Here is a 13792-nt window from a genome sequence, read left to right as displayed (position 1 = left end):
ACACACGCACACACACACAAACACACACACAGGATGGAGGATCCCTCTGGAGGGTCAGTGATACAGAAGCAGACTGACAGATACTGGGGAGCTTCTGTGGCAGCAACATTGAGAGCATCATCACATGCTGCATCTCTGTGTGTGTGAGTGTGCTTCACCAGCTGCTCCCCTGACGACAGGAAATCACTAAGACGCATCATCAGCAGAAAGAGTTTTTATCCCAGGAGCTGTTGCTCTGCTGAACCAGCAACAGCCTCACCTGACTGGACTGAGTTCCTGCTGCTGACATGTGTCATATGTTTACTCTCTCCTTTCTCTTTCTCTCCAGTAGTTCCGGCTGAGTCCAGATTATAAAACTACTATATATGTAGCTTAAACTTTGACGAAACCATGAACCATCAGAGTGTCACACACCTGTGCATTAAGCCAATCAATGACAAGACCTGCAAAGGAACAATACTCCAGTGATAGAAGGTCTAGAAGGTTTCATCAAACAGGGGAGAGGAGAAGACAACACAACAGGGAGCGGAGAAGACAGTGTGTGATGAAGAGATGTAGCAGAGGCAGAGGGCGAGAGACTGAGGAAAGAAGGTGCAGAGAGACGGCGCCTCCATCATTATGAAGAGAGGGAAGAGTATCTGTTTGTGAGTGTACGGGCCCAGAGGCAGAGCTAAGGGCCTTCCCTGTCCTCTTATCAAATCCTTTATGAGAGAGATGAAATCGTTGTGGCATAATGAGACGCACTTGGAAGACATGAGAATAAAAATATGACGATACAAAAGAGAGGAAACAGCAGAGATGAAAGCAAAATGGGAAATGAAGACGTAGAAGTAAAAGGGAGGAGACTTAAGGGAAACTTAAGGGGTGTCAATAAGTGGAAGACTATGACGAGTAGAAGAGGAGTAAGGAAGGAATGGAACCACTCAACATCCTGGGCAAGTATAGACAGCTGGCAGTGTGTTGGCGATCCAAAATCATGTTTGTCAAACTGGACAGTCCTCTGGCTTTAAGGGTTGAAGGGTTAGCCCCCTTAGTGACATGTCAGAGTCTCTGTTCTGCTCCCCTAGTGACATGTTAAGAGTCTCTGCTCTGCTCCCTTAGTGGCATGTTAAGAGTCTCTGCTCTGCTCCCATAGTGACATGTTAAGAGTCTCTGCTCTGCTCCCTTAGTGACATGTTAAGAGTCTCTGCTCTGCTCCCTTAGTGACATGTTAAGAGTCTCTGCTTGGTGCTGATTTACTGATCATGACACATGGACATGGAATGCAGGGCTGGGATGCATCACTGCCATACTATCTGCTTTAAGCACACAACATGTTTATGTACATGAACAATATATATTTAACACACACACACACACACACACACACACACACACACACACACACACACACACACACAAATAGAGCCTGCTTCTTACACATTCTGGCCCTGCAGGCACGAGGCAGAGCTGGTTGAATCGAGCAAACAACAGCACATAAGGCTGCACGTGTGACCTTGTTCCAGCCCCTGTCTGTCAAAGACCAACAACACGTCATTTACATACTGTTTACCATATATGAAGCACAAAGGAGGCAGCCAGAGCCACAAGCAACAAGCCTGACATCATACAGACCAGTATGAAGATCACTGAGGATATGACAGTAATGTGAGGAAGAGGAGGGTGATTCTCCACAGCACCCTCTGTCCCCTCTTTGTTTACAAACAACAACACAAAACATTTTAGTTGCATGTTTCCATTTTAAATTAGCTCTCTAACCGGATGAGCTCTGAATGAGGCTCAATCTGTCCATAGATAACAAGCACTTCTTCTATTGCTGCTGCTATATAGAGAAGGGGAAGTGTGTGTGTGTGTGTGTGTGTGTGTGTGTGTGTATGAATGTGTACTTTGCAAATACTGTTCAGGCAAATAACGAACAGATAGCAAACGCAGACTCACAGCAAATACGTGTAGATAAGACAGAGACGACAATAAGACTCAGTTCTGCAAAGATGCTGAGTGAGACGACGTGAGACATGAGATCTACATGAACCTGACCAGAGCACAACACGCTCCATGGATGGATCGGCTTCATCCATTCATCCTGTGGCTCTAGCTTCTACATGTGCATACACCTATTTACAGCAAGCCTCATGAAACTCCTGATTCAAAATAACTTTATTAATGAGAAGGAAAGCAGCCGGCGTGACAAGGCGGTGTGTGTGTGTGTGTGTGTGTGTGTGTGTGTGTGTGTGTGTGTGTGGTTGTGTGTGTGTGCGTGTGTGTGTGTGTGCGTGTGTGTGTGTGTGTGTGTGTGTGTGTGTGTGTGTGTGTGTGTGTGTGTGTGTGTGTGTGTGTGTGGGGAACCTGTGGGCTCCTTAATGTGTCCCAGCTGCACCGGTCGGCCCCGCGTGACTGAGATCTGATCCCTGTGATGTTTAGGAGATCGGATTGCGCACTGAAATGCTCTCTGCATGCTTTAACACCTTGGGTTAACATGTGTGTTTGTATCCATAATGGATGTGGATACATGCAGCGTTTTAATGCAGGGTGTAAATGGGCTCTCAGGGACAGACGGGGCGTTGTGATTCATAGTTTGAGAACCCTAAAAATGTGCTATAATGCAGTCAGAGGTTTGGAGAGAGCAACCCATAGTTCACTCACAACAGCTGATCGCTTAAAGCTGTAGGTATAAGTTCTCTGGCTGAAGGTTGTAACTTTATTTCAGTTTATTTCAGCTCAACAAACGTTAAAAGTAGCAAATATGCAGTTTGGAGCAGTTTACTGAAGGCTCAGTTCACTGAAGGCTCAGCTCACTGAAGGCTCAGCTCACTTAAGGCTCAGCTCACTGAAGGCTCAGCTCACTTAAGGCTAAATGAAGGCATCTCAACTCTTTTTGTATTAAAGAAGGAAATCACAAAGTCTGACTAAAGGCGGTTAGCAGATGTTAATACAGAGAGTTGACTCATGAGTTAAGTTCACGTTAGTTTAAGTACCGGAACTGGCGTCTCTCAGGAAACATGATGAACGCGACCACAAGCCAAATCATTGCATTGGCTGCCTGTGGTACACTGACATAAACCCTGCAGAGCCTCAGCGGCAAATAAACCTCAACCAGCTCCAGAAACACGAGTTCAATGAGAGCAGGTAGAGTTTAATATGTTTATGAACTTTAACTAAAACTAAAACTAAACTTTAAATGTGGTAATAAACTTTACATTCAGCTTAAAACTGATTCTGACCTAATTAAGACAATAATTATCTTATGTCCTGTAAACATCAGAGTTAGACTGACGAATCAACGTCGGTGTAGGGATCTGTACTATGACACTATCACACTACAGAAACTATAGAACATGTGGTTTACTTCATGTAAGTCCCGATCAAGCTTACCTGGCATGATCCCCTGGTTGACCAGCTCCTCTCTGGTCCTTCTCTGTTGTAGCTTCAGTTGGAGAACTGCAGAGGACATCACCCAGACACCAAGAGAGGAAGAAAGGAAGAGAGAGATAGAGAGAGAGAGAGAGAGAGAGAAAGAATGATGAACGAAGAGTGTCAGCAAACCGGCAAATCCATCCCTCCTTCACTTCCCCCGGCTACAGGAAGTCAAATGTAACAGCATCTCTCATGAGTTGGTTGCAACTGGTGCCATCTGACCCATGGGTGGAAAAGAAGAGCTACCAGTAACGGTGGATTAGGTCTATACCATCAAACCGGTCCTCTTTAACGCGCAGTAAAGTGAAGGGAAACACACATACATGAACATGTGCACACAGGAACAGAGGCTACTTCCTGTTTGAACCTGTTTGAAGAAACAGCAGCACACACGTCACTGAGTCACATCACGCCACAGATCAATATCAAAACAAAGATGAACAAAGAGATAGGGAAGGGGAGAAACTGCTTTATGTTGACAGGGTTTTAGAATTCTCTTTAGAAGAGTTCAGGCACAAACGCCGCCCAGAGTTCTCGATAGATCTGCGTCCAAATCAGCCTCAACCACTGAGAAACACTATCACAACTGCTCTGAGCCGAAGCTATCAGGAAAGAGGAACATGAAGAGTTATAGGAGGACACGAGAGCTGCGTGAACCAAGCCTACATTAGTATCCATGGTGACAGATGTTTCCTGCTTATAGTGGCTGGAGGCGAGTGCGTTTCACATCCCACCCTGATGCAGAGAGACCTGGTGGAGTCACACTGGCTCAACCAAAGCCACTCCCATTTGAAGTTTACATTACTGTAATAGGGTCGGTACATCAAGGGGTCACAGGTCAACCAAGGTAGAGACTAAACAAGTAAACCCTGCTGAGGCTACAGAAGTACCAAGTCAGGACATTCATTTTTAATTCATTTTTAAAAACCACGATCCCCTGATTCTTGTGACGATTGCCCTGGCATACACGTTCATGCAACATGCCCATACTCACACACACACACACACACATTCAAAACACTTCTTTTGGAGCCGGGTGATTTGTGCTGAGATGCCGAGGTGACAGGCGAGTGATGCAATGTGCTGAGACGGAATCTAGTCCGGGAATGTGCACTCGTTGCTCAAACGCCACCGCATCGTCATGGTTTTACAGAGCGGTGCTTCAAGGAGAATGTTCCCATCTGCTGCTAGAAGTTAGTGACTAGTCCACTGCCTGACATCGGAAAAGTAGATGAAAATCATGTAAACGAACCCTAATCTTCAGCAGGTATTTGTTTAGGAGGATTGAAATGATTCTCCCTCATAGTGGGGCTGTTTTACGGAGCAACAAGGCCAAGTGGCTGAGTGAAATGGCAGCAGGCAGTCTAGCTACCTCAATGTGTGTCAAGTTCAGCTGCCATTACTAAGAAAATAATGGGCATTCTGTATGTCCACATATGAGGACACGGGGTCTTAGGAGGATATGATGTTTTGCGCGGTTGCTGTGGTGATTGGGACTAGATGGTTGCAATGGTGTTTGGGACTGTTGCTAGTGTGATGGCTATGGTGTTCAAGGTGGTAGCTTGGGTGCTCTGGATGGTTACTGGGCTGTATCTATGTATGTGTGCGGGCCTGGGTGTCAGACTGTCTGACCTCAGCATGTGATTAACGACAAAACTCTAAAGCGTCACAACTTCACATCTTTTTACAACTGCTAAATACAAATTTCTCGAAAGCTTTACTAAATCCCAAATGTACTATTAGCCAACGCGCTATAACCTGAGCTGTACGGAAGGAGGAAGGAAGAAGGACTAAGGACAGAGTGAAATTGACGCAATTGAAGATTTCCATGACAGAAAACCTTGAAATCTTATTTTTAGGAGTGGCCTTCTCCATGTCCCTCCCCTGCCTGACTGCACTTTAGACTCCGGTCCAAACTACCTTCTGCCCAGTTACTTTGGCCTGCGCCTGGACTGCAAAAGGTTCCTGGGTTCATTAGCACTTCCTGGCCGGGGTCCAGCTGTAGCCCGGCCACATGTAGAGCATTTGATCCACTTAGCACCTCAACCCAGAAAATAAACCTCGGTGACACTTTGGGTGAGTCCTGCACACACACACACACACACAAACTGCCTACACACTGCCTGTCCATCCAGCCTGTAACATGGGGAGCAGTGGCCTCACAACAATAACTGCATTTTTATCCCAAAACTATTAATCTCCTGAACAGAGCTGAGATGATGACAAAGATAATGCTAGGAAAGTGTATTCATTCCTAACCGCAGATGATCAATCAGAAAGTGCTTGCATGTTCTTTTCAGCAGTAATTAGACCTGGAGAATCCATCAGTGTGGCTTTAATATGCTGTCAGGCTCTGTGTGTAACATTCAATTACAAACGGAATCCAGCCAAAACAAGCAAACCGGGGGAATCCTTTCTCTTCATAGCGTCTAATGTTTACTAAATGAAAGACAGAAGAAATGATAGAAAGAGCTCCTTGGTTACGGTGCCTAAGCATAAAACCCTGTTGACAAAATGAAACCATCAAAGCAACACACTTCATGCATTTCAGCCGTGACACACAACATGTATCCTTCAGCCAATGACACACAACATGTATCCCACCTTCAGCCATGACACACAACATGTATCCTTCAGCCATGACACACAACATGTATCCTAAAGCCATGACACACAACATGTATCCCACCTTCAGCCATGACACACAACATGTATCCTTCAGCCATGACACACAACATGTATCCTTCAGCCATGACACACAACATGTATCCTTCAGCCATGACACACAACATGTATCCTTCAGCCATGACACACAACATGTATCCTTCAGCCATGACACACAACATGTATCCCACCTTCAGCCATGACACACAACATGTATCCTTCAGCCATGACACACAACATGTATCCCACCTTCAGCCATGACACACAACATGTATCCTTAAGCCATGACACACAACATGTATCCCACCTTGTCTGAGACTCTGACAGGCTTGGCGCTCTACCTCAAACCGTATGGCTCTCTTATCCATGCTGCCGCTGATTGGCTGAGGCCTGAAAGGGGCGGGATCAATGCCGACACAAGACAGGCTTTCCAGCATGGCGAGTCGGATCAAATTAAGAAATAGGTTACCACGGGAACGAGGCACACGCTCTTAGCTACGGGTTAGTCCGGATGTTTGGATTTAAGGAGCTGAAGATTCAAATCAAAGCAAAGAAAAAGTCCAAAATCTGTAAATCCACAAGACAAAGCAGTGTCAGTCAGTAAATGCTGGATAATATAGAACAAGTCTAAAATGAAGAAGGAGGTTTCTCTTCTTCATCCAAACTAGAATCGACAGCCGAGTCCTCTCTACTATTAGGACTCTGACAGCTACTGCAGAAGTTCTACTGTATCTACTGCAGCTAGAGGACTGACTGAGTCCAACGTGTGTATATGTGGGTGTGTGTGTGTGTGTTCACGTGTGTGTCAAGTGTCGGTGAATCCGTGATCAAGCAGTTTGTCACAGCTGTTGCTGTACTCGGTCATTCAACCGTTGACAGACACAGACAGGCGCACAGACGCACCAGCACACGCACAGGCTCACACACACAAACACAAACACACACACACACACACACACACACGTATATACAGCTTATTCTAAACAGAGACACTTAACCTAAGCAGTTCCTCTCACCTAACACTTCTGACCAAAGATCGATGCTCGTGTGTAAAAACCTCTCTCCACTCAGATCCCAACACACACAAACAGCAGAACACACACAACCTCTCTGTATAGCCTGTGTCCTTCCTACTTCCTCTTTCCATCCATTCAGAGGACAGAGACGCCCCATCCCACCAACTGCAAAATGATGAAGCTGCTCTGCTTCTCCACAGGGTTTAGGGAGGAAATGATGCTAGCTTGATGCAACCTCATGAAGGAGACACAGGAAGGAGATCTACAGCACCGGTTCAGACCAATGTCTCCTCTGGACCAGCTGTCTGTCTGTCCAGGACCGCCTGTCTCTCTGGCTGTCTCCTCCTCTGCTTCTGCTGTCGTCCACTGACAGTTTCATTCATCTCTATTATCAGAGCTCTGACCGGAGTGACCTCAGATAATGTGACAGGCATTAGAAGTTACAAAGGGGGAAACCTCAGTGCCACTTCCTGTCAGTTTGCATTAGGACGAACCAACGGCCCTTGACGAGTCCCGTATTATGTTGATGAAAGAAATTGATGTAGCAATGTCAGTGTTTAAGAGACAAAGACCTCAGAAGCAGCTGTTTGTGTATCAGTGACTCTGTTTACACACATGAAGCATGAGAGGATGCTTAGAGGAGCTGACTCACATAAATGTTGCTTTATTAGTGTGTGCACATGTTTAACATGTTTGATATGCATGGTGAGGTGTCCTGAGGGCAAAGTGCTTGGATGTGTGTGTGTGTGTGTGTGTTAAAGATGCCGCGTCCCCAGGCAGAGCACATTCAACACTCAGTCAAGAAAGAGCAAAGAGGAATCAAAGCTCTGATCCCCTCTTGCTCCAGATGAGGCCCCGACTAAAATGCTGGCAGCAATAATCCTGCCTTACTGTGTGTGTGTGTGTGTGTGTGTGTGTGTGTGTGTGTGTGTGTGTGTGTGTGTGTGTGTATTGGTTTGACTCGGTGCATCATTAATGCCTCTGCATCGTTTGTCTTACGGTAAAAGTGAAATTGTATCTAGATGTATGCCTCAGTTTGTGTGTGTGGGCCTGGAGTCTCTGGGAGTGTGTGTGTGTACATACCCTCAAACAGAGTGTGTGTTCATATCAAACAGAAAACGCAAATAGGGAGTCGCTCAGGGCTCCGAGTGTCTGTCTCTCTCTCTCTCTCTCTCTCAGTCTTTCTCTCTCTCTCTCTCTCTCTCTCTCTCTCTCTATGTCTCTCTCTCTCTCTCTCCCTCTCTCTCTCTCAGTCTTTCTCTCTCTCTCTCTCTCTCTATGTCTCTCTCTCTCTCTCTCTCTCTGTCTCTCTCTCTCTCTCTCTCTCTCTCTCTCTATGTCTCTCTCTCCCTCTTATGTGTAAAATAGTGTCAGGTACCTTAAACATGTAAAGACTAAGAGTTAACCTTGAATGAAGGCTAGATGGGAGGAAGCTGAGGCCTGAGTTTGGTCATGAGACCATAAAGGTTCAGGCTCCACTGAATGCTGCAGAAGCAAGTCAGTGAGTCTATCAGCTGAGGAATAACTCCGGCCCAAATGAAAATGCGGTTATTAACTATTGATCTGTGTGTCAAACTGATATGTGGAAGAAAACAAAACAACTTCTTTTGCCCTTTTCCTTTCATCTCTGCCTTCTTGCTAAATATTAAAACACTAAATCTTTCGGAGGCATTAGACGTCCATCAAGAGAAGAGTGTGTAGAGCCACACCGTGCATCCTCACCGTCCTCCACGTTGTGTTACAATACGGCACGCACACTGGCAAGGTGAAAAGAAACGCACAATCACACTGTGTGCGTCATGAGAGTTGTGTCAAACTTTAAGTTTTTAATTTGTGAAATTTTAATGTCAGTGTCTATTCCTGTAGCCTCTCTCTCTCTCTCTCTCTCTCTCTCTCTCTCTCTCTCTCCTCTGCTTACCTCACAGTTTCCCCCATTTCCCTTCACCCCTCCTTCACCCTCCACTCTCTCTCCCCCTGGTTTAAATAGCACAACCAGCTGGCCACTTTGCTATATCCAGAACCTCTTCATCTGAGCACAGCGGGGTTAGGGTTTCTCACACACAGGCTTCCTTTACACACGGGCGCACACACACACACACACACACACACACACACACACACACACACACACATTTACATAAACAACTCAGCATAACAGCTCATTTGTATAAATATAGAAAGCTTTCTGTGTTCATTATCAGGACTGGAAAGGTAAGGAAACGTGAACCAGCAGGCAGATGTGATTCTCTTCGCCATGACAACGTGGATTTCAGCGTTTATCTAGCAAAGAGATGTTGCCTGTAATGCTAGCATTGGCCACAGGGCGGGGTGGGCACCTGTTTAGAAGAAGAGGGACTCTGACTCTTCCTCCAGGTTTATCCACGAGTCTCTGCACTCTTAAGGGGATTTGAGAGTAAACACACTGGCTTCTTTCAGTTTGTCTTAAAGTTTGAATCCCTCACTGTCGTCCAAACAAGCCAAGCCAGAATCCTGGAACCAGAAGCCTGGTTAGGAACAACGTGTGTGAGCGACTGGAGGCCCGACGCCGGCTGACCGCTCTGTGTGAGGCCTCCTGTCAGCTCTGTCTTCATGGTGACGAAGGGCAGCCTGCTCACAGCCAATCAGGCGGGAAGAGCAGCTGAGAGTCCAGAGGGAGGAAAACCCTTTGCTTCCTTTAATACGTCGACCCTTCTTCCACCATTTCCCCCCAAAAAGTCTGTCTTACATTTTTTAAAAGTCTTCACATAAGATAGACACAGGAGGAGAAAATAGAAATGGCGCCATCATGTGGTGTGACTTCAAACACATGCAGCACAATAACAAGTATGTGTTCTCTCTACTATCAAACATACAAAGAGAGACCGGTGTGTGTGTGTGTGTGTGTGTGTGTGTGTGTGTGTGTGTGTGTGTGTCTAAAGGAGCCAGCGTCTGAGTGCATGTGCACGTGGAACACCAAGCGTTTGCTGTTTAGAATGATGTCATGCAAACAAGGGAGCTCATAAGTCAGCGATGTAAACTGTGCTGACACAGACACACTGTGGGTTAGGGTGAGACTGATCCAGAGGGCAGAGGGAAGAGTGGAGCGACTGATCCAGAGGGCAGAGGGAGAGACGCTCTGTGACTTCCTGTCTCAAGGCAAAACAGCATCACACCGTCCAGCTCATTAAACAAATTCATTCAAATGTTTCCTTCCACATGGTGACCTTCAGGACAACCTTACTGACTGCTCACCTTAACACCTGATGGACACGAGGACACACACACACAGAGCTGTTCCTCCTGTGCTTTCTCCTCACACAGGACAAACAGAGAGCTTGAGACACTCACACACTCTCTCTCACGCTCACACTTCCCTCATGTGCTCATAAATGTAATGCCGTTGTTGATCTGATGCCCATGCTGCTGGATACACTCTTTGTTCCTTTAGTTGGATCAGTGTGTGTGTAGTTTTACCATTCTTCTTCTTGTCTCTGATTGGCCGCAGGTTGGCGTTGGGCTGCAGGGATAACTCTTGGAGCTCGTTGGTCACGGCTTCGCTCTGCGGGCTGTGGTCAGAGGCGTGCGTTCCCCTCTTCACCTGGGCCTCCATGGTTAAAAGGGAGCCGGGCGGACGATGGCAGACATTCTTATGGTGGGAAGAGAGGAGGAAGATAAGGAGAGGAGGAGAGAAGAGTGAGAACTTGGACTGTTTGAAAGGTTATGTTGTTGTTGTGGCTTCAGCCTGTGCTTGGAAAGGAAAAGGCATAAGTAGTAACATCACATCATCTGGATTATAGATTATAGATTATAGATATTATAATCATATATATATATATATATTATTCCTGAAGCAGTCTGCTACCATAGCAACCGCTCTAACATGTGTGGTTCCCCTCTAGGAGCCTGCTCTGTCTCCCCTCCTGTCTTTACTCCTCTGGGCCCTGACACACACACACACACACACACTGTTGCAATGCCAAAGTTTCTGGCCCTTAAAGTATTTTCATGTTCATTGGCCCTGACGCACTGAACACAGGGATTGATGGCTGTGTACACGGAGACCTTTTAGTCTTTTGGCCCAACACCCAGACTGGCCACCATGTGTATAACAGCACCAGAGAAGGCCGGGTGTGTGTGTGTGTGTGTACTGTACATTCCAAAGGTAAGCAGCTGTCACACTGGCATTATAGGGTCTAAACATTAATAGAGCCGTTCTCAGACCCCTCTTCTAACTGAATTCACTTCTTACTGAATGTCATGATGTCATTATCTCTGTGTGTGCCAAATGCTCTGAGCTCACAGTCCAGTTCAGATAATGGGACAAAGGTTTGGGGTTAAGGTTCACTTTCATTCAAATCACAAATGATGAGTTCATTCCAGTCCTAAGAAGTGCAATATGAAGATATTATAAATTTATAACACCATAAAATAATACTAGCAGTGTTAAAGGGAGAGAGGAGAGACTTTAGGGGGATGAGAGGAGAGACTTTAGGAGGCTGTAATATCGGCCTGTTCATCCCACGTTTCTATTCTCCCAGCCGAAACAAGTCCTTATCCTCCGCACTGACTCCTTTGTCTCCTTCTCCCTTTCCCTTCCAAACACCACACCTGCATGTCTGCATCCTTACTTCAAATCAGATGACCTTTCCTTGTTTATAGTCCTACCCATCAAATACGTTCAAGAGCAAACGCCAGCCGCAGCTGTGGCTGTGGGGAAGATGAAACAGGAAGCATCAGCATCAATCAGCAGATACCGATCTGTGTTACACACCCAGTGGAGTTTAACTGGCCGGCATGGAAAGCTTGGAAACACACTCCACCTTCTAATAATGCAAAGTGTTCCACCCATAAGTCACCATATCCACTCTATCTATGTGTTATTGATGTGTATTTATTTTCAAAACGGCATCACTCATTCACAACACATCCCCACCTTATTGGTCCACATGTGACAGGTTTAGCACTGCATAACATTTGATTGTTACTAAATAATGTGCTGGAATATTTGAATCTTCCCATGACCCAGCTCCGTGTCACAGTTCAAACTGAGAAGCATTTCCAGTATTTCATGCTTGGCTTGTGGACAAATACTTGACATTTATTAAAACAATACTGCAGAGCCGGGTCTCCGTTCTGACTGCACAGTGAGGGAATGTAATCCTGTGTCAGCCAGGCTCACAGTCTCAGAAGTGAAATGAGCTCACGTTTTAAAGCTCTGAGGGTTTATGGAAGATATGTAGTTTCCTAACGCAGGAAACAAAACTCTGCGACTCGTCAAAGCTTAAGATACAGCTGGTGGGTCAAAGGAAATCCAGGGTTCTTCTCCTTTCTGTGTGGAGACTGAATGATCTTCCACTGTCTACATGTATACAGCCTTGCCTCTCACCCAGTGAATGAGGGCATAGACCCCAGACCCCTGCTGAGGAGAGGCAGGTCCAGAGAGAGGATGGAGGAGCCTGTGTCAGCTCAATCATAACATAACTAAGGGCCTAAACAACATTCTCTCATGATCTAAGTGGTGGCCTCATAGAAACATTGCTGCTCGTTATTCCTGGTCTCACTAAAAGCAGGTGTGTGACTCATGGTTCAGGTCCTAACCCGTAGTTACATAGACGTGGCCAGCAGCACATGCATGTGTCTGATTTCACAGCAGCTGGCCTCAGTCACACAGACAACGCTTCATTACAAAGAGCCACCATGCTCAAAGGGGGGGCGGGGCTTCATTGAGCTCCATAATATCCCTGTGTGTCAGGAGTCAAATGTAAACAGTACGGCTCATGTGGACTATCTGTGACAGTTGTCAACTCAAGCACAGCAACACATCCAGTAGTCAATTGTCACACATCTACTTTTTCTATTAAAAACACCAACGTCTGTCCAAGAGATCAAGGAAAATGAGTTTTGGCATGAAGTTGCTTCAAATAACTCTTTACTTCCCCTGCTTAGGGACTTCACCTTGGCAGATCTGACAACAAAGAGTACATTAACGGAAAGATGACAAATAAAAGAAATATGTAATATGGTACAAAATCCAAGAAAAGGATTGTTCCAATTAATCATTATCACTTCTAAGGGCTGTCATTTTCATTTCATTTTGTCCAAAAATAAGATGTTACAGCAAAAATCAAAGGTAAAGTGTCGGTTCTATTGAATATGGGATAAAGAATGGTGGACAGACTGTCAGTTACTTTTGCCAGGTAAACAGATGGATTGCAGAGAAAATTGTGGGGTTGTTGTTTTTATTGAAGGGTAGCATCACTTTTAGCCACGATTGTATCCACTAATCGTACAAATATAGAATAATAGCAATCATTCGAATGCAATATGTATGTTGTTACACATGCCAGACAATACATATCTTCCATTTTAATATGCCTTGTGTTTGTCAGATCTCAAGCCTGCTACTTCCTCAGTTAAATCCATTTGCATTCAGATGGACGCTACAACGCCTCCATACACTGACATTCAGTGTTTGAAACTACTCCAGAGTTACACATAAAGATGTAGAGATGTTTAGAGACAGGCTGACAGACTGAACTGCTCATTGCTGTCAGTGATCCGTCAGCTACGACGTCAATGATCCTAGCATTCCTTTAAAATGTTTGGGACACAGTAGTGGAGACTTCATGTAGAGGTGTTGTCGCTGTCAGGATGGGTTTGGTACTTGACGTTCACCAGACACAGACACACACACACGCAAGCTTACTAACAGTGCCGCC

The 13792-nt window shown here is 45.6% G+C and overlaps 1 protein-coding gene across 3 annotated transcripts in view; it reads right to left on the bottom strand.

The window, feature by feature from the left end:
* Nucleotides 1–13792, bottom strand: part of LOC143014266 (myocardin-related transcription factor A-like) — a 30932-nt gene that overhangs the window by 16754 nt on the left and 386 nt on the right. For 2 of the 3 annotated variants that reach the window (XM_076168077.1, XM_076168079.1), the window contains exons 1-2: nucleotides 10548–11167; nucleotides 3373–3438 (exon numbers count right to left, since the gene is read on the bottom strand). In XM_076168077.1, the coding sequence (XP_076024192.1) occupies nucleotides 3373–3438; nucleotides 10548–10683 (202 nt within the window). In that variant the 5' untranslated portion in view covers nucleotides 10684–11167. Of the gene's footprint in view, nucleotides 1–3372; nucleotides 3439–10547; nucleotides 11168–13792 lie in introns of those variants that run through there. The other variant, XM_076168078.1, reaches the window with a different exon arrangement.

The sequence above is a fragment of the Genypterus blacodes genome, unplaced genomic scaffold (assembly GCF_046128005.1).
Source record: "Genypterus blacodes isolate CSIRO-AG114 ecotype Tasmania unplaced genomic scaffold, CSIRO-AGI_Gbla_v1 ptg000186l_1, whole genome shotgun sequence".
Lineage (NCBI taxonomy): Eukaryota > Metazoa > Chordata > Actinopteri > Ophidiiformes > Ophidiidae > Genypterus > Genypterus blacodes.
This window is presented reverse-complemented; position numbering and strand designations above follow the sequence as displayed.